Consider the following 21,289-nt stretch of genomic DNA (forward strand, 5'->3'; position numbering starts at 1 on the left):
AGGGTATCCACCCGTCTGATGCTAAGCTCAAAGCTATTCAGAAGGCTCCAAGCCCCAAGTCTAAGGGCGAATTGCAAGCCTTTTTGGGTTTACTGAACTTTTATCATGCTTTTCTACCTCATAAAGCTGCTATTGCTGAACCTTTGCACAGACTTCTTGACAAAAATGCTTGTTGGCGCTGGACCAAAGTCCATGAGGCTAGTTTCAATGAGGTTAAAGCCTTGCTTACATCCAATGCGATGTTGGCCCATTTCAATGAGCAGTTGCCAGTGTGTCTGGCTTGTGATGCCTCCCCCTATGGTGTGGGTGCTGTACTTAGCCATTTGACGGCTGATGGGACGCAAGTCCCTGTGGCTTATTATTCTAGGACTTTATCTGCTGCTGAGCAAAACTATGCTCAAATTGATAGGGAGGCTTTGGCTATTGTGGCTGGAATTAAAAAGTTCCATGATTTTATCTATGGCCGCCATTTTACGGTCTTTACTGACCACAAGCCTTTGCTGTGGTTATTCACTACATCCAAACAAACACCTCACATCCTGTCCCCGTGTATGCTGCGTTGGTCCATCTTCCTGTCAGCTTATGACTATTCACTGGTCCACAAGCCTGGCAAGGAAATGGGTCATGCTGATGCATTGAGTAGGCTGCCATTGCCTACTGTGGAGCCTGATCCCGCTCCTGCTGTACACATATTGTCCATTCAGGAGTTGCTGGAGTGTCCCCTCAATGCTAGGGATGTGGCTGCTGAAACTGCCACTGACCACACGCTCAAATGCGTGCTGTCATGGGTCCTGTCAGGTTGGCCTGACAGGTGCCCTGCGGAGGATTTTCAATGTTTTTGGGTCAAGAGGCACGAGTTGTCCACTTTCAATGGCTGCCTCCTCTGGGGATCGAGAGTTGTGATCCCGGCCTCCTTGAGGGCTAGAATCTTGATTTCATTACATGAGGGCCACCCTGTAATCGTCAGGATGAAGGCGCTTGCGCGCAGCCATCTGTGGTGGCCTGGCATTGATCGGGCCATCGAGGCCCAGGTACATGGGTGTCATGCATGCCAGCAGTCCAGGCCTGAAATGCCCCAGGCCCCTGTACACAGGTGGGAGGAAACACACACTCCATGGTCTAGAATACATATAGATTACGCTGGGCCCTTTCAGGGACAATTCTTCCTGGTTGTTGTTGATAGCCATTCCAAGTGGCTGGAGGTCATGCCTGTGTCTTCTACCACAGCTGCTAAGACTATTCAAGTGTTGAGAAACATTTTTGCTGCGTTTCAGGGATTTCTACAGGCCAACATGATCCGCCACGCTACTTCGGCTCCTTTCCATCCTTCCACCAACGGTTTGGCTGAATGGATGGTCCGCGTCGCCAAGGACGCCCTCAAGAAGCTGACTTACGGCAATTGGCATCACAGGTTGGCTGACTTTCTTCTAGCCCATCGTACTACTCCGTGCACTGCCACGGGTAAGTGCCCGGCCGAACTCCGTTGGGGTTGTCGGCTCGTGACTAAATTGGACAGGCTGCATCCGGAGCGTGTAGCTTCACAGGTGTCTCAGCCACACCCACCACGGGTCCTGCGTGAAGGTGATCCTGTCTGGGCCAGGAACTACGGGCCTGGACACCTCTGGGTCCCGGCTGTGGTCTGCAAAATCTCGGGGCCTCTGTCCTACGAGGTGTCCCTGGACGACGGCCGCGTTCTTCGCCGCCACATTGATCAACTACGTGTGAGGCGGGACTCGCCTGGGGTTCCTCCTCAGTCTCCTCTAGGGGGGGAGGAGGAATGGGGAATGCATTCTGGGAATCAGAATCAGCTGCCAACAACGGTTGTGGGGAACGACACGGGTACTCAACACCCAAGTTCCACAGGTGATTCAGGTAGCAATTCATGGGGAAGGGGGCACACAGACACCCCCACACACACTCCAGCCTGGGAGTCCCACCGGAGGTATACTAACTATCCACACCTCACAAACAATACTCCAGACACGGAGAATGACTGGGAGCATACTCACAACTGACAACATACAAGAGAGCAGGCAAAACAAAGGGGTAACATGTCCTTCACAGAAAGGGCTCATAGAAGGATGTCCCCACGCTTTAGGGCTAACAGGGAGGTATCCCTAGACCCTATCTCTACAGAAAGGAGCCAGGAAAACCACACTCCGTCAGGAAACGTGGAGATGAGTTCAGAGGGGTTGGAAAACTCCATTGGTGGTAGGTCAACCAGGTATAGCGATCAGCAGAGTCCTGACTTCTCGAGCCTAGGGGATGGGCAGGAAAGTCAAACAGAAGTCACGAGACAACCACAGGTTAATTCACCTAGTGTGGGAAACAACGGGGAAAACACTACAAGCTCCCCAGGTCCGAGAAGGTCGCTAAGGGTCAAAGGCCCTCCCAAATACCTTGCAGATTATGTAAGGTAAACATGTATATATTAATAACTTGAATTAGAGGTCCAGGCTGGTTGACTCTATGGAAACGATGTTGGGGCCATCGGGTCTCTGTACGACGGAACAGCCCCACACCTTACACACACAATGTGATATTAATACAACAGTATTTATACAAATCATTGTTATGATGGCGTCCATGTTAGGCGCAGTATCATTTCATCTAGGGGGGAGGGGTGTTGTGTCCTGAGCCTGCAAAAGCAGGCTCAGGACGTTGCAAGAGTCCCGGGCATTTGCAAAAGCTGCCCGGGACCAGACTGAGTGGCGCCAGCCTTGCGCACATGCGCAAGGCGGGAAAAGACCGCCTTGTGATTGGTTGGAATTGCCCGGGGATCAGAAGGTATAAATAGAGGCCTGCGTGCCTCTGCTCGGGTTGTTCGAAGATTGGAAGCAGAGAATAAAGACTTGTTAGAAATGCTTCGTCTCAAGCGCCATTATTCTCCGGACTTAACACTTATCCTCTTATAGTTCTTGCCTTGCTATTCAAGGGAATCAAAAGAAACATGTACTAGTATTCATACCATAGAGAATTCTGCCCATTTCATATTCCCCAAATCATATTAATTCCAGATAATTTTCTTCAAGAAATTATTCCAATTATCACAATAAATTCTGTTCAAATGATACTTAATCAATGTTTTTCCAATAAAATCAGGTTATATAGTTTGATATAGTCATAAATGCATAGATGATGTCAAAAGAAGTACAGATTAGGAAATCTAAAAAGATTGTTCTTTAAATTTTTATTCAATATTAAATAATATTAAATAAAATGGTAAATATAAACTAAGTCTTCCTAATGAATCATAATTCTGAGGCTGCTTATCTTAAGCAAATACAACATTACACAGTATGTTTTACTGGGGAAGAAGTGGATGAAAGCTATTAACTTAAGCATATTATTTATCATTTAATTTAGATCTGATAACATTTTAATATTCATTAAAAGATGGTATCTTAAACAATAAACATCTTTAACACTGTAAGCAGAATGGGAGAAAGGGATGAAATGCTTTAAGAAAGGGAAATATAGAAACAGAACTGCTAAACAATAGTTATTAGAATAGTGGCATGTGTGTTTATCAATTCTAAATTAACATCATTGCAATCCTATGAAAAACCAGCAGTTCCTTTATCATAAGACACTTACAGAGAAAGAGAAAATAAGCTAAGCTGTTTTGCCCCATTTTACCACCTTTCTTGCCACAATTGTTAAATATATCACTGCAATTGTTAAGTTAGTAACATGGCTGATAAGTGAATCTGGCTTCCCCATTGACTTTGCTTGTCAGAAGATCACAAAAGATAAGTACATAACCTTGGGATATTGCAGCTATCATAAATATGAACCAGTTGCCAAGCATCCAAATTTTGCTCATGTGGCAATGGTCATAGATCACTTTTTCATACTGCAAAGTGTGAAAAATGGTCATAGTTCACCTTTTTTCAGGACCATTGTAACTTCGAATGGTCACAAAATGAATTGTAAGTTGAGGACTACCTGTACCTATTTATTCCTGCTATGTAGATTTTAAAATCTATTTTACAGTTTTCTTTCATCTCTCTGAGCAATATGTATTTAAATCCTTGCAAAATATACAGTATTAATGCAACTAATACTGTAACTAGCATCTTAGTTGATGTAGACCTGAAATTAAAATGATTCTAAGCATAGCTACTAATATGTGAATTATATTTAGTTATTGTCTTCATTCCCAAACAACATGAAATTAAATAATTGCCAAAGTTTTTAAATATACACTAATTGCATTGTTTTCCGTCATCCATCCTTATCTTTATTTGTTTCAGGGGTTTTAGATACTTTTGTTAACAAAGCTCACTGAAGGTAACTAAACATGAGAAGAAAGCTAGACTTGTCTGACCTGACTGATAATGAAGCTGAACATGTTCTTCAAGTGGTCCAACGAGATTTTACCCTCCGCAAAAAAGAAGAAGATCGACTGAAGTAAGTATTAAGACAAATATATTATTTGGAAATCAGAAAACTATTTATTTGTTGTTATGCATCCCCTTTTTTATACTCTGAACATACTACATTACAAATTAAATTATTTTAGACACTTACAAAAACAACCTGGTAAAATGCAGATTCTAAGGTTTATAAATTGGCATCAAAGAAACAAGCTGACTCTTATTTCTGCATATATATTTTGTTTTCACTCACAGAAACATATCTTAACAATTCACATTATCAAGAGTTTTAAAAAGGGCTGATCATTCAGGCCAGATAAGAAAGTTGCAGCTAGCATTGGTATGATTTCTTATGCCTCTTTGTTCTTGGAATGTGACACACACAGTAATAATTTTTAGAGACCAGAAGCAATGTACCCTGCCCTCCCTAAGGTACTCCTTAAATTATTTGGATGTTTTACTCACTACATTATATCTAAGAGTTTTCTCTCTCTCCGTCTCTTTCTCTTTCCCTCTGCTTAGGGACAAAATATAGCAAATAAACAAATGTCCTTAGAGATGTACATTCATCAGTAGTTGGGGATAGGTTGCACAGTAATTCCTCTTTAAGTATACACTTAGTAGCAACATTATGTAGATTTCTGTATGTTTGATCCAGTCCTAGTATATGCTGCACCCAAGTGGTCTCTTTTTCACAACAGCCAATAATTTTCATGATTTCTCAACATTGCTCAGATTGGCACTGAATTGAATTTAATTGAAAATTAAATAATATTTATCTAGTCAGAATTGTTGTAAGGTTCAGAAGCATAACTCCCTTCTAATACAAAAGCATTGTTGTTATACCTTTTCAGTTTAAAATGCAATTTTTTGTCATATGACTGTTAATATGCTATGTTATGCAATTATGTTGCATAATGAAAATATGTGCAGTACTGTCTTTTTTTTTCAATAAATTGTAGGGCCAAAGGTGGATGACATGAGGATAATTGCTGAGTTCAAATAAGTTAATATCACTAATAATATAAGTTGCACTTATATTGCTACATAATATTTTTCCACACTTCAACACAAAACTAGGAGCATTTTTATTTTTTTATTTAAGTACTTTGTTGGAAAAGAATGAGAATATAACTGTAGACTCATTCTGATATCCAAACTATTCACAAATGGGTAGATTAAAAAGGCTTAAAAAATAAAGGCTTAAAAAGGCTAGAAAAAAATAAGTTTGGTTTTGCAATTCCACTTCTTTCTAAAGCAACAAGCTTGTTTTATACTGCTTTGGTAAGAGCATACTTAAGAATATTGGAGCCATTTTTGTCACCATGATATAAAAAAGATGTTGAGGCTCTAAAAAAAGAGTGCAGAGAAGAGCAACAAAAATGATTAGGGGACTGCAGGAAGAAAGATATGAACAACGTTGCAAGAACTGGGTATGTCTAATCCAGGGGTAGGCAACCTCGGCTCTTTCATGACTCATGGACTTCAACTCCCAGAATTCCTGAGTCAGTTATGCTGACTCAGGAATTCTGGGAATTGAAGTCCATGAGTCATAAAAGAGCCGAGGTTGCCTAGCCCTGGTTTAATCTAATGAAGAGAATAACTGGGAGTAAAAATGATAGCAATCTTCCAATATCTAAAGGGCTGTCACAAAAAAGAGGACAACCTAATCTCCAAAGCACCTGAGGACAGGACAAAAAACAATAGATGGAAACTTATCAAGAGATCCAAGCTAGAACTAAAGAGAAATTTCCTGATGGTAAAAACAATTATGCCATGGAACAGCTTATCTCTGGAAGTTATGGGTGCTCCATCACTGGAAGATTTGAAGAAGAGATGAGACGACTATTTGTCTGCAACGGTATAGGATTTCTTGCCTAAGCAGGGGGTTGGGCTTCCAAGGTCCCTTCCAATTCTATTATTCTGTTAGATTGTTTCCTAGGCAGCATCTCTTTCCCTTGTCCTCAAGGTCATTTCTGTTCCAGTTGAGTTGACAGTGAAACTGTCCTACTTAAATGGGTCCAGTTAAATCTGATCATTAAATTTTATTATATCAGGGATAATTTCTCTATAGTAACCATATTTATGTATCTTACTCTTTCTGAAACAAATTTTACTTATTATTGTCAATATCTAGATACAGTTTGTACTAAATTATTATTAAATGTTTAATATTCTCAAAACCTATATAGTTTAACAATTCCCCTCCTGCAGATAAACAATATTGTACCAGTCTGTCTGAAAGTACCATAAATAGATAGTGCTAATTTTAAAAATAGCTTGACAAGTGACAAACTGTCTGTTAGTATTTGTTGTTTCTCTAAAATGTCCCTGAGGATTTTTAAAAATAAAGATACATACATACATTCTATATTACAAACAAAACTTAAAATACAATTGATAATTTATGTCTTCCAATGTCTAGCTTTTGACTGACTAGGTATACATTTAATAAATAGCTTTATGGAGGCACTGAATGTTTTCCTGAACAAAAGTTCACAAAAGTTCATGAATGATAGAGTTTGTGGCAAATAGAAAATCTTTTAATAGCTATAAGTGTTCTTAATTTATAGTTTTAGTAACTTGATTTAGTAACAATTTAGTTACAGAAAACTATTTGTAAAGTTACTTGGCCACTGAACATTAATTGAAATCAACTTCAAAATTATTTACTTTTAATCTTATATTCTATGACAAAAATGTGAGATATAGTATTACTGTTTTATAGGCTTTCATGTAAGAGACTACTAGATGGATCTCTGCTGCAGTTGTTTTCACATTTAAGAAAGTGAAGAAACATGTTTATGTAACAGTGGACATGTTTGTGATAGTTTTGGTTTCACAGCCTTTGCCCCCTTTTTGACTGTTAGCAGTAGCCAAGCACCAATAGGGGATCAGCCCCAGAACTGTTTTGCCTTATCTCCCATGCATTTTTGGGTCCAGGCCCAAATCCTGATTATCTCTTATTTAAATATTTTCTTTGAATTTAAAGAATTTCTTATAAAAGTGCAGCCTTTTTCTTTTTTGAAGATAAACCAGGTTTAAAATACATTGATTTCAGCCCTATTCTCCAGAATGTGTACTTAAAAAGAATACCAGTTTGGTTTAGTGGCTAAGGCACCAGGCTAAAAACTGTCCAGTGTTACAGAAACTGTGAGTTCTTGTCCCACCTTTAGCATGAAAGCTGGCTGGTGACTGTGGGCCAATCACTCTTTCTCAGGCAACCCATCTCATAAGGTTGCTATTGTGGGAAAAGTAGGTAGAGGAAGGAGTATTATGCATGTTCACCACGTTTACTAATTTTTACTACTAATAAAGGTGGGATAAAAATAAATATTTAAAAAAATATTTCAGCTGATGAAGGTGTTCAGTTTTATGCTTGTCTTATTTGGCACATAATCGATCAGTGTTCTAATATTTTTTTCTGCCTTGCAACTATGAAAGAAACATAACTGTTTCATCGTTTCTAAAGCTTGGTAACTGGGACAAAAAGTATATAAACTGTTTATATAATTTTATAATAAGCAGCAGATTGACCTCTTAGAATTGTTCCATCTTCTTCCCTCTAACAGTTCTCTATAGCCTTTCTTTTTATAGACTTATCTGGGATTGGTGCTAAAACTGTTTTCTCCTTCATCTGCAAATTAAGTCATTGGTAAGGTAAAGGCAAGTCCTGTTGGAAATGAATGGAGCAAATAATCTGCTGTAGTAAATTTTTATCAGACTGCTGCAGATAAAAGAGTATAAAATAGAATACATGTAATTTTCTAGTAATTGGGATCAGGACTACAGTAATTAAGTGATGCAGTCATAAAGTGCAATTTCACATGACTACATCACTTAGTGACAATTTTGGTCATTGCAGCTGTTTTTTAAAGTTGTAAATTAAAATAGCTTGGCGAGACATGGGGTGTTAAACAGGAAGTTGCAGCAGTCCCAGATAAGAAGTGTAGGGGTGGGGGAGGCTGGGGGAAGCCCTGAGTGGGCTGGCAGAAGCTGCATGCTGAGGGCCAGCAGAGGCTGCTTGGAAGTAGATGCTGCAGGTTGGAGAAAAAGTGGCAGGAGCAACTTAGAGATCTTCCCTGTTCAATTAATTGATTGAGAAGAAGAAGAAATCAAAACAGAAATAGACAAAGCATGTAGAATAAATTCCTGATATGCCAGCATGAGAAAAATACTAAGAGTTTTAGATTGTCACTTCAAATCTAAACTGAAAATTGATAATGTGGATATAATTGTCCTGAAGGAAATCCCTGTCATACTTTTGAAAAAGACAAAAGCTTATATCTTCTTAATGGACTTTCTGAAGGAAATAAAAATCCCATTCTGCTGGGACAAACTTGAAGGAGTGATATTTACCTATCAAGAACAAAGATATAGATTGAATTTCATAGAAAAAGCCAAGGATTTCTTGAAGGAACATAACTAATTTTGAACCCAATACAAGAAATGAATATGGATAAGCAATTGGATATGGACTAGCCTCAAACATTGGACATAGAAAAATAGGAAGCGGCTGAAAGGATGATTGAATAAGATTTTGCTACATTGTTCAAAGATGGAGAATATTGTACATGCATAACATGGAATAGGAAAGGGGAAAATGTCCGTTCCAAGCAGAAAAAAAATATTTTACTATGTGAGGAAACTAAATATTGATACCATTTGTCTTTAGGAAGCACATTATTAAAATACAAGACAAGAGGTATCTAATAAACAAAACATTAGGTGAGGAATTCATCTCAGTTGATGTAAAAAATGGAGTCATCTTGTACAATATAAACATAAGCTAAATGATGATAATTTTTTTTAATATCTTATGAATCAATTAGTACTCTTTTCTATGAAAACTGGTGTATTTTGGATGATTGGAATGAAGTGACCTCCCCAATCCCTGATAGAATATCTACCAAAGAGATCAAATCCTCTTGAGGATAAATTATCAAAGATTTTCTTCAAGATGATGGACAATTTTGTATTAGAGTTATGGAGGCAAAAATGGATTTGCCAGAAAATATATTTTCTTTTCAGAATGACATAAATCAGTCTCAAGAATTGATATTAGATGGATTTCTAAAAGCCTCCCAAATAAAAATTTAAAAGTTTATATTTTTGCCTAAGTTTTTTTCAGATTGTAATCTAGTTCTTTTAAAACTCAGAAAAAAGATTTTGAATGATAAATAAAATGAATCTATATTAATAAAAAGGAGACATTTTAAAAGAATATTTTGACAATTTTGACAAAGGGATAAATTTAATGACTGTTGGAGATGCTACTAAAGTAATCATGAAGGGTTAAATGTTTAGAGGAGACAAAATCTCAGGAAAAGTTCCTGGATGGAATTAGAAATAAAGAAATTGAAATCCAATGGATTCTAAAATTGTACAACAAATCAAAGCGTTACATCAACAGTTGTCTATGTTAAAATTCCAAGAAATAGAAACTAAACTGAATTACAATAAACTGAAGCATTTTGAATTTGCAAATAAACTAGGGAGATGGCCTGCATACAAATTGAGAAAGGAAAAGAAAAGAAATGATAGAGATACTCTCAGGAATATGATGTAATAACAGATAAAATGATCTCATTAAAAAAGTCTTTTTATAACTTTTATTCCAATCTTTATAAGAAACTGGAATTAGATACAGAAAAAATAGATAATTATCATAAAAGCAACATTTACCTAACATAGACAACTGTTGGTGTAACAATTTGATTTGATGTATGATTTTAGAATCCATTGGAGTCTTTTGCAATTTAATTTCTTTATTTCTAATTTCATCCAGGATCTTTTTCATCTTTTCCTGAGATTTTGTCTCCTCCAAACTGTATAGAGGATACTGTATAGAGGAGTACTTTATATACTGTATAAAGTAACCCCTCATGATTATTTTAGTAACATCTCCAACAGTCATTAAATTTATCCCTTTGACAAAATATTCATTAATTTCTTTTTGCAGTCTTTTAAAATGTTTCCTTTTTATGAATATAGGTTCATTTAATCTATCATTCAAATATTTATTCTGAGTTTCAAAAGAACTGGATTAAAGATTGGAATAAAAGTTATAAAAAGACTCTCAGAACTAAGAAACAACTTATGAATGAAACAATAACCCCTTTGAAATATCAAAGGGGTTATTAGTTCATTTATAAGTTGTTTTTTAGTTGTGAGAGTCTTTTTATAACTTTTATCAGAAATATCAGAAATATTAAAAAAATGAAAGCAGTCAAAGCTTCAAATATACAAGTCAATACTTTAAATGTTTTGAAGACCAATTCCCACAGTCATTAAAATATATAATAAAAACCCTTGGAAAGAGACATCATTGTGTTATTACCAAGGGAGGGTCAAGATGCCTTGATATAAAAAAAACCCCACTATAAACCAATTTCATTATAAAATACAGGCAGTCCTCAACTTATGACCACAATTGTGCCTAACATTTCTGTTGCTAAATGAGACATTTATTAAGTGAGTTTTGCCCCATTTTACAATCTTTCTTGCCATAGTTGTTAAGTGAATCACTGCAGGTGTTAAATTAGTAACATAGTTACATTAAATAAAAGAAAATGTTTATAAAATGTTATGGTAATGTGCAATGAGAAATTAAGTTTGGCTAACTAATTTATGGTCACTTTTCTTCGCACATTTTATGTGACAAAAACACTTAAAGTGAGGAAAATATCTTGGCAGACAAAAAGGAACATTTTTAAGAATGAAGCAGTTTTATACATTTCATAAACAAAGAAAATAAATACACAGTGATTTTTTTAAACAATCCAATTATTTTCCTAGTATTTTCCAGAGTTCTGAAATATTAAAACAAAATAGTTATTCTTAGTTTTATATATTGGAAATTGTTTATTATGCATTGTTTCTTTAAACACTTGTTTATTTTGAATTCAGTCCATGGCACAATTCTACAACTAGAATTAGCAAAAAAGAAATGGAAAACAAATACAGCTGGGAAACATTTACATACTATTAAGTTGATGTGAGATCAATTTATATTTTTGTTTTATGATCCCAAATGCTAACAGCTTCGAGCTAGCTAAATGACATTAAATGACATGTTTTTGTGCATCATTCTGTAGATTCCAAAAATACTACCATATGCTACAAGGCTTTCTTTTATAGTAACTCTGTAAGTGAAATAAGTATTAGCAACATTAATAAATGATTGATTGTATATTACAAAAGTGAATAATATAGAGTTATTTTATTGCTTATTTAGAATTTGTAAGTCATCTTTGCTGGATAAATATCCTCTATCTCTTCTTCTTCATAGACAAATCATTTTAGTTTCATCATGTCTGAAAAGTATAGAGTAAATTTTATTAATATAAATTGTACTAATTCCACAACCTACATTTGCTATACCTTCAGATTTATTTTTTTAAATGCATTTCAAGTTGCTATATTTTCCATGAAGAAAAGTCAATTTTGTTTCCTTAATGAATTATTTACATTAAATTGTTTCTGTGCAAACTATCATCCATTTTTATAAAAAGAAAACCAACTCTCTTTTGAGTCAGTATATTGTCATAGGAATAATAAAGATATCTTCTCAGCAATTATTCCTACTCTGTTTTTAAGTGGCAATAGGTGGCAAGATGTTCTGTTAGATAATATTGGCTAATTCATACTACTGTTGAAATGTAAAAAGTTGAGATTCGACATAATGTCTTATTTTACTGCAACAGAGGGAGCGGAAAACAACTCCTTTTGTTTCTTCCCCTCCCCTTCTTCCCACTTTTATTTTCCCCCTTTCCCTATTGTTGTCCCTTACTATTTGCTTTTGTATTTTCATATTTTATATTATAAATGAATAAAATTATAAAGCATAAAAAGAAAGTAAAGGCAGACTTTCTAACAGTTATTTTAAATCAATTACTAATATATACTAATTAGTAATTAATGATTAGGTCAATTATCTTAAGCACTTTCAACAAACAGATAGAAATTGGTTTTATTTCTGAAAAATATTAAAATAAAACAAATATATTTCTTAAAAATAGATTCCACAAATTTAGACTAAAATTCAAAATAATATTAGCGTCTTTAACTTGAAAACATCTCCTCTTTATATATATATGCAGTGATGTATTTCCAGAAAGATTGTAAAACACAACATGGTCATCATGTTCAAATTTCTTACAACCTCAACAGAGAAAATCTACAGTTCATCTTTTCTGAGATATATTTTTTAAAAAACCTTATGGACTCAGCATAAAATCTTTTGATAAATTAATTTTAAATTCAATTCAAAAGAAGCAAACATTAAAAAACTTGGATTCATTGCTATCCATTAATTATTCTAATTCTTTAGTTCATAATTCATAAATATCAGTAATTCCTTTTATTTTATTTATTTATTACATTTATTTGCTTCCCATCTCTCTTCAATACACACACACACACACACACACACACACACACACACACACACACACACACACAAGTGGCACTATGGAGGAGGCATCTAACCTAATCTTCCTACAACATCTTCCCACATGCATATATCTCTTCACTTCATTTATTTATGATTGCCCAATAAGTGAAAAAGTTGCATCAGGAAACAGATTTTAATATTGGAGGAAAGGAGCTTACTGTAATTACATACTTATACACTCAATATACCCTTTTTTCCAGAACATACATATTGGCCTTGTATTAGTAGGTGCAATGTCTAGTTTCTATTTAAAAATATCCTCTAAATCTTGGGCATAAAGTCTTGTATTTAGATTAACCAAAAACAAAAATAATATAGAGTAAAACATTTGGATCTCAGAGTATATGGATCAAATATGGACCAAATAGCTGTCTAATTTCAAACTTCCTAAACAGTTTGAATGTGAAAATAAGAGAATGTCTATTACACCAGTGTCATGATTATGGGCTTCTCAGAAGTATCAGCTTGATTTCAGTTGTAGACAAGTGGCCAGACTAGATATTTCTTTGCTCTCATCCATAAAAAATGAATTATTATTCAGAGAGTAATTTAAAATAAGCTACATATACTTGATATATTTCTTTATATAATAAATTAATATATTTTAATATAATTTAATATAGTGTGGGGTTATTTAATTAATTCAATCAAGGAATACCTATTAAAACAGTTTGCTGAATGGGACCAAATAAAGCAGAGATTGAAAAGACAGAGTTCAAAAATGCAAGTTGATTTTTTTTAATAATTTGTTATTTAGCAAAAATCCATACATTGGAAAATTGGGGAGAGTTTAAATCTTATATAAATTTCTTCTTTAAATCTTCAATATTTTCACTGAAGGTAGTACATTACTGAGAATAGGGAAAACTATGTAATTTGATTTTGTATCTCAGAATGAAGAAAGAATAAAAGTTAAATTGAATTATGTTCAATTAAATTGAACATTACATTGAAAAACTCTCTATTATAGAAATAAATACTCAGGAAAGATGTATCTATTAAGTACTTAGTTCAATATGTGGCATAGAATTTTGTGTGGTCACACTGTTATAATATTAACAAAATTGATAAATTACACTGTCCTTGGAAAAACATGTAATCAATTTCCAAGAAATTATATATGTAAAGAAGAGCTTTATTTCTGAATTCTTCAAAATTCAGAATTCATATTGCAAAACCAAGCAATTTGGTACACTGAAACGTTAAATGTGCATTTTCTTTGTCAATATCCACTCCAGAATGGAAGAAAAATAAAGATGGAGAGGTATGAAAAATTGAAGAGTAGTGTGGGCAGTAAAGTTACAGTTTAGATGAATGGAAAAGTATATGGAAAGAAGGAGGACCACAGGACAAAAAGGAGAAAATATGGTTTGATAGTTTTTTTTATATTTCTAATAAGAAATTAGAAATAGAAATTTAAGATATTTCTAGTATTGAAGAGGTGAGAAGTAGGCATTAAACCTATCTTGGGTAAAGCTAGTAGAGAGCAAGTCATTTTATTTTGTTGAAATACAGTATGTGCAGGCAATAGAATGACACTTCCCTTTAAGTACAGTGTTATTTTAATTACATTTTCATTTTTGGGGATTCCAGTGAAATGAAACAGAAGCTTGATGAAGAGGGTAACAAGTGCAGCATCCTTTCTAAGCACCAGAGATTTAATGAGCGTTGTTGCATGCGTTGCTGCTCCCCTTTTACATTTCTCATCAATACTAAACGACAATGCCAAGACTGCAAATACAACATCTGCAAGAACTGCAGCTCTTTTCAGAAGAAAGAGAAAGCTTGGCTCTGCAACATGTGTCAGCAAGCTAGGTGAGTTTCTGTTGTGACATGACTAAGGTGATGCCTTCTGACTTCTTTTTTTTCCACTATTAAGTCATTAAGTCTAATGTCACATGAAAAGACGCATTCAGTATTCCAGAAATGTGGCATTTCTTATGGTCATCGATTCTCTGGAAAATCATATAAATTGTTCAGAAGATTTTGCTTTCTTCATGAAGGAAATTGTTTATTTTCTCCTTTAATTGCGTCTTATTTTCAAGATGGTTTGATGAGATGATATCTCAGTGTCATGGTTTTAGGAAACCAAATTTTACTCCAGAGTTGGCAACAATTATCAAGGACCAAAAAACATAAAGAAAATAAGGAAAAATAAATGGTCAGAATTCTCTGCTGGGGATCATTTGCATTACGCTACTGTACTTAGTAATGTAACTGGAGCTGGCTCTCACTATTTCACAAGAGCTGATTCTTAAAGTTTTTTTGGGAATTTTGTGAGTCAATTGACAGCAGAATTGAGCCCCCATGCTTAGAGTGCCAGTCTGTTGTGGTGCAATGTTGAGGCAACAATAGAGCTGACAGAGCTAGTTTTAAACATTTAGCATCACTTTACTGACTGTATATGTCTTTTGGGGGAGACAGAAATTCTATTTCAATAAAGAATAGAGGAAAGAATAAAGGAGAAATTAAATATTCAGCATTATTTCTATAGCCTCTGCCCTTTCAAGCCCTTATCTTTGTCAATTTAATTGAAATTTTTCTTCTTCTTTCTTTATTAAAAAAAGGACCTAATTTTGAAAGATAACATTGGTGTGAACATAAATTGATGCATTCTTTGATACATTAAAATATTTTGTGGGCAATTATTTTGCTACTACATTTGAATTCGTGAAGTTGCAAGGAAGTTAGAAGAGGCAGAAGAAAGAAGAAAAACCAAGGATGGGAGAGATTGTTGATTGCTTAGTACTGCAGATTGACTTCTAAATGACTGTAATGTTGCTGAGTCTTGATAGTTTTGTAAGTGATTGTTCACTGTATGTGATTGGAGCATTGTTCTTATTGACTTAGTTAAGACTGCTTAAGGGTGCATTTAAGGAGCCTAGTTTCCAGAGCATTTTAATGGGGAGGACTTTTGTTTTCTTTTATCCCCATTCTTCTTCTTCCAGGCTAGTCCTCTTCCATAAAAAATTTCTGGGATCTTACATCTAGAGCAAGCAGACAAGAACAAAAAAGAATGTCCTGCCTTTGAGTTTGCCTGGGGGAGATGGAGTGGGAGGCTCCAAGTTACAAAAACAAGGGATTCATTGTCAACAACACAAGGTGTTGCACGTTTGTCTCCCTCCTTGTAGAAGATTTAAATCAATGGTCCCCAACATTTGCTGCTTGGCAGCCTGGCTCGGGGGGGGGGGGAGAGGGGAACTGGGCCGTTGAAGTGAAGGATGGGTGTGCCAAAGAGAATGAAGGCAGAGCAATCGGAAGTTTTGTTCTCCTCCCTTTCAGACTAGGGAGGGGTTTAGATGAAAAATGCCGATATCCTTCCATATTATATCTCCTTCTGCTGTATGTATTCTGCTCTTTTTATACAACTTAGAGAAATTGTCGTTCGAAGGAAGAAAATGCTCTCCTTTTTTTAGTTGACAGGCATGTGAGATTTCCAGAAAGATCACCAAAGGTCACCAAATTGAATCCAGTTACTTTGATAATCTTATTTACAGATTCAGATTCAGTTACCAATATATGTATATATGCGTATATATGTATGAGTGTGTATTTTTGCACCCTAGTGTTTGGCTAAGTAAATCAACCCTCCTCCCACTCTGTAAACCAGACATGAAACTAGTCAGTGTATAGAAAAATTGTCTTCTATGAAACTGATCCATGGTATCAAAAAGGTTGGGGACTACTGATATAGACATTAAACAGAGTGGAGAGAGTACCAAACCTGACATAGAAGAGGTGAGGGTGGAATCTGTCACTCCCAATAACTGGTATTCAGAAAAGAACCACCACAATAAAGTCTTACTCATTCCCAACCCCCAGAGCTGATTAAGAAGTATACCTTGGTTGATGGTATCAAAAGCCACCAAGAGGTCAAGAAGAGTTAAGATGGACTCACCCGTGTATCCTGCTGTCAAAGAGACAATCCAAAAGTGCCAACAAAAGCCATTTCTGCCCCATGACATGTCCTGAATCCTGACTGAAAGAGATCCATGTAGTCTTAAAGCCTGATTGTGTTTTCTCTTTCCTCTTTTTATACCTCATTGAAATCTGAGTATGTTTTTATTTCTGCATAGTTTTTCCAACATTATTTCCACAGAACTCTTCAGGGCTTTTTATAAGAGAATGGACAATAGTCATTTTGCCTTTCTCTTTTGGCATTTTTATTTCTTGTTCTCCACTCAAAATTTGCTTTACTTGTACTATGTGAAGGTAATTACTGCATCTATTTAAATATAAACAATTCTAATTTAAATATTTAAAATGGAAATGCTTTCCATCTTATGGAAATAGGTACAAGCTACATTCTGATAATGTACTGTACATCGTGCTGTTATATAATATTTGCAGTCAATCTCAATTTTCAATTCAATTTATTATGGTCAAAAACCACTACATAAAATTTACATTCGACTGTTTGCAGTAACCTTTTAGGGACAGATTAATTTCCAAAATAATAATCAGCAATTTATAGTTGACTGTTAGATTTGTAATGTTGTCAAAGGAGCCAAGAAATTAACTATAAATGGCAATACTAGTAAGTTTATTTTTCCAAAGTGTTAAATTGATGAAATAACTGAACATGAGCTTCCACAATCCTTGTATGGTATATGGTACAATCCTTCTAACTCCCTTGAACCAGATAAAGCATTATTTGGTATAATATTTTTTTTCTAACAGTAAAGTGGGAGCCGTTTCTCAATCCTCCCCATCCATCATTGAGTCAACAGAAAATGTAAGAAATGTACTAAACAACAGTGGGTCCCTGTGGATTTGAAGGCACTGTAGTCAATTTTAGTCAAAGTCTAACTTTAAGTGTAAAAAAAACCCTGGAGATTTTGTACATTTTGTAAAGGATCAAGCAATAAGAAAAATGTTGTTTTAACGCCAGTGCAGCTACAGATGAATTAAGCCTACCTGACTCCTGAATTAGAAGAAAGAAAATAGAAGTATAATGGGGAAAAAGAAGAAAAAATAGAAGTATAATGGGGGAAAAATGTAGTCAGTGATTATTTCTGACATGGCTGAATGCAAGCAGGAAAAGCCCTGCCTTTTAAATACAAAATCAACCTTTTTAATATCTGGTTCCTGGTTGAGCATGTAATGAATATACAGCACTGCTGGAGAAAAAATGTGTTTAAAACCATCAATTTTCAAATTAGTAAGTTATGAGAAACAAACAGAAAGAAATAGCCATTCCACAGATAATAAGACTGTGCTTGCAAGTCACATAAAACATTAATGCTGATTTGGGGGATTGTAAATTGGAGTCATTATGCTGATGGAGCATGTTCAAATTTTATTTGCATTATTTGCAAGAAATTGAATAGGAGGCTATGTATGCTACATTCAGTAGCACCTGATTTATTGATTCAAGAGACCCTGTGTGCTGTAGTGGTTAAGGTGTTAGATTAGGATAGGAGACTTCCAACTGGTGTTTTTGGCTGTGTCATTCTATCCTAGCCCGTCTTATTTCACAGGGTTGTGTTGATGGTGGGGAATAAGAGGACATAGTGTTATCTATGTCACCTGGAGTTTCTGAACAAGATGGGGTGTAAATGCAAGCAATCAATAAACAGACCTTAGCATTTTATTTGTTTGTTACATTTTTACATTATCTGATTCCCAGTGCTTCTGGATAGTTCATGGATAAAAACATACAGAACAATAAAATGATACAGTAATAAAAACAAGAAGAAAAGATGCCCACACACATTTGAAAGCTTCTCAGCAGGATGGTGGCATCTGGATCTCAGAGGGAACAACAATCCAGAGGGCATGTATTATAGCTGAAAAGATACTCTTTCAAGGTCCTGATTGTTTAATTGAAGGAACTTGGAGTGGGCCAATACTGTCAGATCAAATCAGCTGGGCAGATATTCATTCAGTGATTCAGGGTTTGCTGCGACATAATAAAATATTCAGTTATGGAAATCAAAGATAAATATATTTTTCTGTAATTTTATTTTTAAGTTTAAGAAACCCAGGGCTGAGCTTCATATTGCTGAATTGTTTAACAAATGATTCTTCCTTATCCAAAGAAACCTCTACTATATTCTGACTGTTTACACATTTCCAAATCTCCAAAATGTCTTAATGTGGGAGGATAGAATATAATATACAAGTTTTCCGATAGACTTCACATCTCTATTTTTGCAAAAAGCCAGAAATAGTTTGGAGATAAAAGTTGAATATGAACAGATGCAACATAAGAAATTCAGATGGAGAAAAGAAGCTTGATTTGTTAAGAATCTTGACATGAATTTTAATTCTTCTTTGTTAATAATAGTGGTAAGATCTTCCTGTTTTTAGCTGAGATTTTTCTAGCTGTTTGTTATCAAGCCTGAAGTGAGGAACAGATTTCTGGTTAGGATACCTTTTCTTTTTGTCATATTTTTTGCAACTTGTCTTTTTCAGTCAGATTATAAAATTAATTTGTACCCCATAAACTGGGTTATTATTATTAGTTTTTAAAGGGAGATAATTTTAATTCTTTTTTGCCACGTTCTTTAGAAACATTTAACTGTTGTTTGAAAATCCTTGAGATTCAAAACTTACAGAAAGAAAAAATTACAAAATCTTAAATAACTAAGATTCCATTTTTTTTATTTGTTGATACCTGCCTTGTACTAATATATGAATGAAATTGTTAGTTTGGTTAGATTTTTTTTTTTAAAAAAACCTACTAAATAGGCTAAAAAAGCTTTATCAAATTTATTCCAATCCCATCCAGCAAAACAAGAACAAATTAACAGGAAATTTAACACTTTCACAAACTCTGCAAATCTGCAGTCAAAACAGCACCAGTTATAGTTACAATATTCATCATTACTGCCTTGTCGTGGCGAAGAGGCTTGCGTATCTCAATGAAGCTATGAGTTATGCCGTGCAAGGCCACCAAGACGGACAGGTCATAGCAGAGAGTTCTGACAAAATGTGATTCACTGGAGAAGGAAATGGCAACCCACTCCAGTATCTTTGCCATGAAAACCCCATGGACAGTACCAAAAGGCAAAAAGATATGATGCTGGAAGATGAGCCCCTCAGGTCAGAAGGTGTCCAATATGCTACTGGGGAAGAGCAGAGGGCTAGTACTAGTAGTGCCAGAAAGAGTGAAGCCAAAGCTGAAAGAACGCTCAGCTGTGGATGAATCTGGTGGTGAAAGGAAAGTTCAATGCTGTAAAGATCTTTTCTCCATAGGAAACTGGAATGTAAGATCCATGAATCAAGGCAAACTGGACGTGGTCAAACAAGAGATGACAGGACTGAACATCGACATCTTAGGAATCAGCGAACTAAAATGGACAGGAATGGGTACATTTAATTCAGAGGACCATCAGGTATACTACTGCAGGCAAGAATCCCTCAGAAGAAATGGAATAGCCTTCATAGTCAGTAAAAGAGTAGGAAAAGCTATACTGGGATACAATCCCCCAAATGATAGCATGATCTCAGTGCGAATCCAAGGCAAACCATTCAATATCACAGTAGTCCAAGTCTATGCCCCAGCTACTGGTGCTGAAGAGAATGAAATTGACTGGTTCTATGAAGTCCTACATCACCTTATAGAATCAATACCAAAAATGATGTCCTTATCATCATGGGGGTATTGGAATGCTAAAGTAGGAAGCCAAAAGATAACCGGAATAACAGGCAAGTTTGGCCTTGGAGTATAAAGTGAAGCAGGGCACAGGCTGATAGAATTTTGTCAAGAGAATACGATGGTCATAGCAAACACTCTTTTCCAACAACCCAAGAGACGGCTCTACACATGGACATCACCAGACAGTCGACACAGAAATGAGATTGACTATGTGCTCTGCAGCCAAAGATGGACAAGCTCTATACAGTCAGTAAAAACAAGAACAGGAGCTGACTGTGGCTCAGATCATGAGCTTTTCGTTGCAAAATTTAGGCTTAAATTGAAGAAAGTAGGGAAAAACACTAGGCCACTCGGGTATGAACTAAAGCATATCCCTGATGAATATATAGTAGAGATGACAAATAGATTTAAGGAATTAGATCTGATAGACAGAGTGCCTGAAGAACTATGGACGGAGGCTCGCAACATTGTACAAGAGGTAGCAACTAAAACCATTCCAAAGAAAAAGAAATGCAAGAAAGCAAAATGGCTGTCTCAGGAAGCCTTGCAAATAGCTGAGGAAAGAAGGGAAGCGAAAGGCAAAGGAGAAAGAGAAAGATACACCCAATTGAATGCAGAATTCCAGAGAATAGTTAGAAGAGATAAGAATGCCTTCTTAAATGAACAGTGCAAAGAAATAGAAGAAAACAATAGAATAGGGAGAACCAGAGATCTCTTCAAGAAAATTGGAGATATGAAGGGAACGTTTCATGCAAAGATGGGCATGATAAAGGACCAAAATGGCAGGGACCTAACAGAGGCAGAAGAGATTAAGAAGAGGTGGCAAAATTACACAGAAGAACTATACAAGAA

At 35.4% G+C, this 21,289-nt stretch overlaps 1 protein-coding gene across 1 annotated transcript in view; it reads left to right on the forward strand.

The window, feature by feature from the left end:
- The window catches only part of MYRIP (myosin VIIA and Rab interacting protein), an 80,633-nt gene that overhangs the window by 17,589 nt on the left and 41,755 nt on the right, over positions 1–21,289 (forward strand). The window contains exons 2-3 of the mRNA XM_015822809.1: positions 4,257–4,413; positions 14,428–14,649. Coding sequence (XP_015678295.1) covers positions 4,304–4,413; positions 14,428–14,649 — 332 coding nt within the window. The 5' untranslated portion in view covers positions 4,257–4,303. The remainder of the gene's footprint in view (positions 1–4,256; positions 4,414–14,427; positions 14,650–21,289) is intronic.

The sequence above is a fragment of the Protobothrops mucrosquamatus genome, unplaced genomic scaffold, assembly GCF_001527695.2.
Source record: "Protobothrops mucrosquamatus isolate PMUCROS unplaced genomic scaffold, P.Mucros_1.0 scaffold_177, whole genome shotgun sequence".
NCBI classification, from domain to species: domain Eukaryota; kingdom Metazoa; phylum Chordata; class Lepidosauria; order Squamata; family Viperidae; genus Protobothrops; species Protobothrops mucrosquamatus.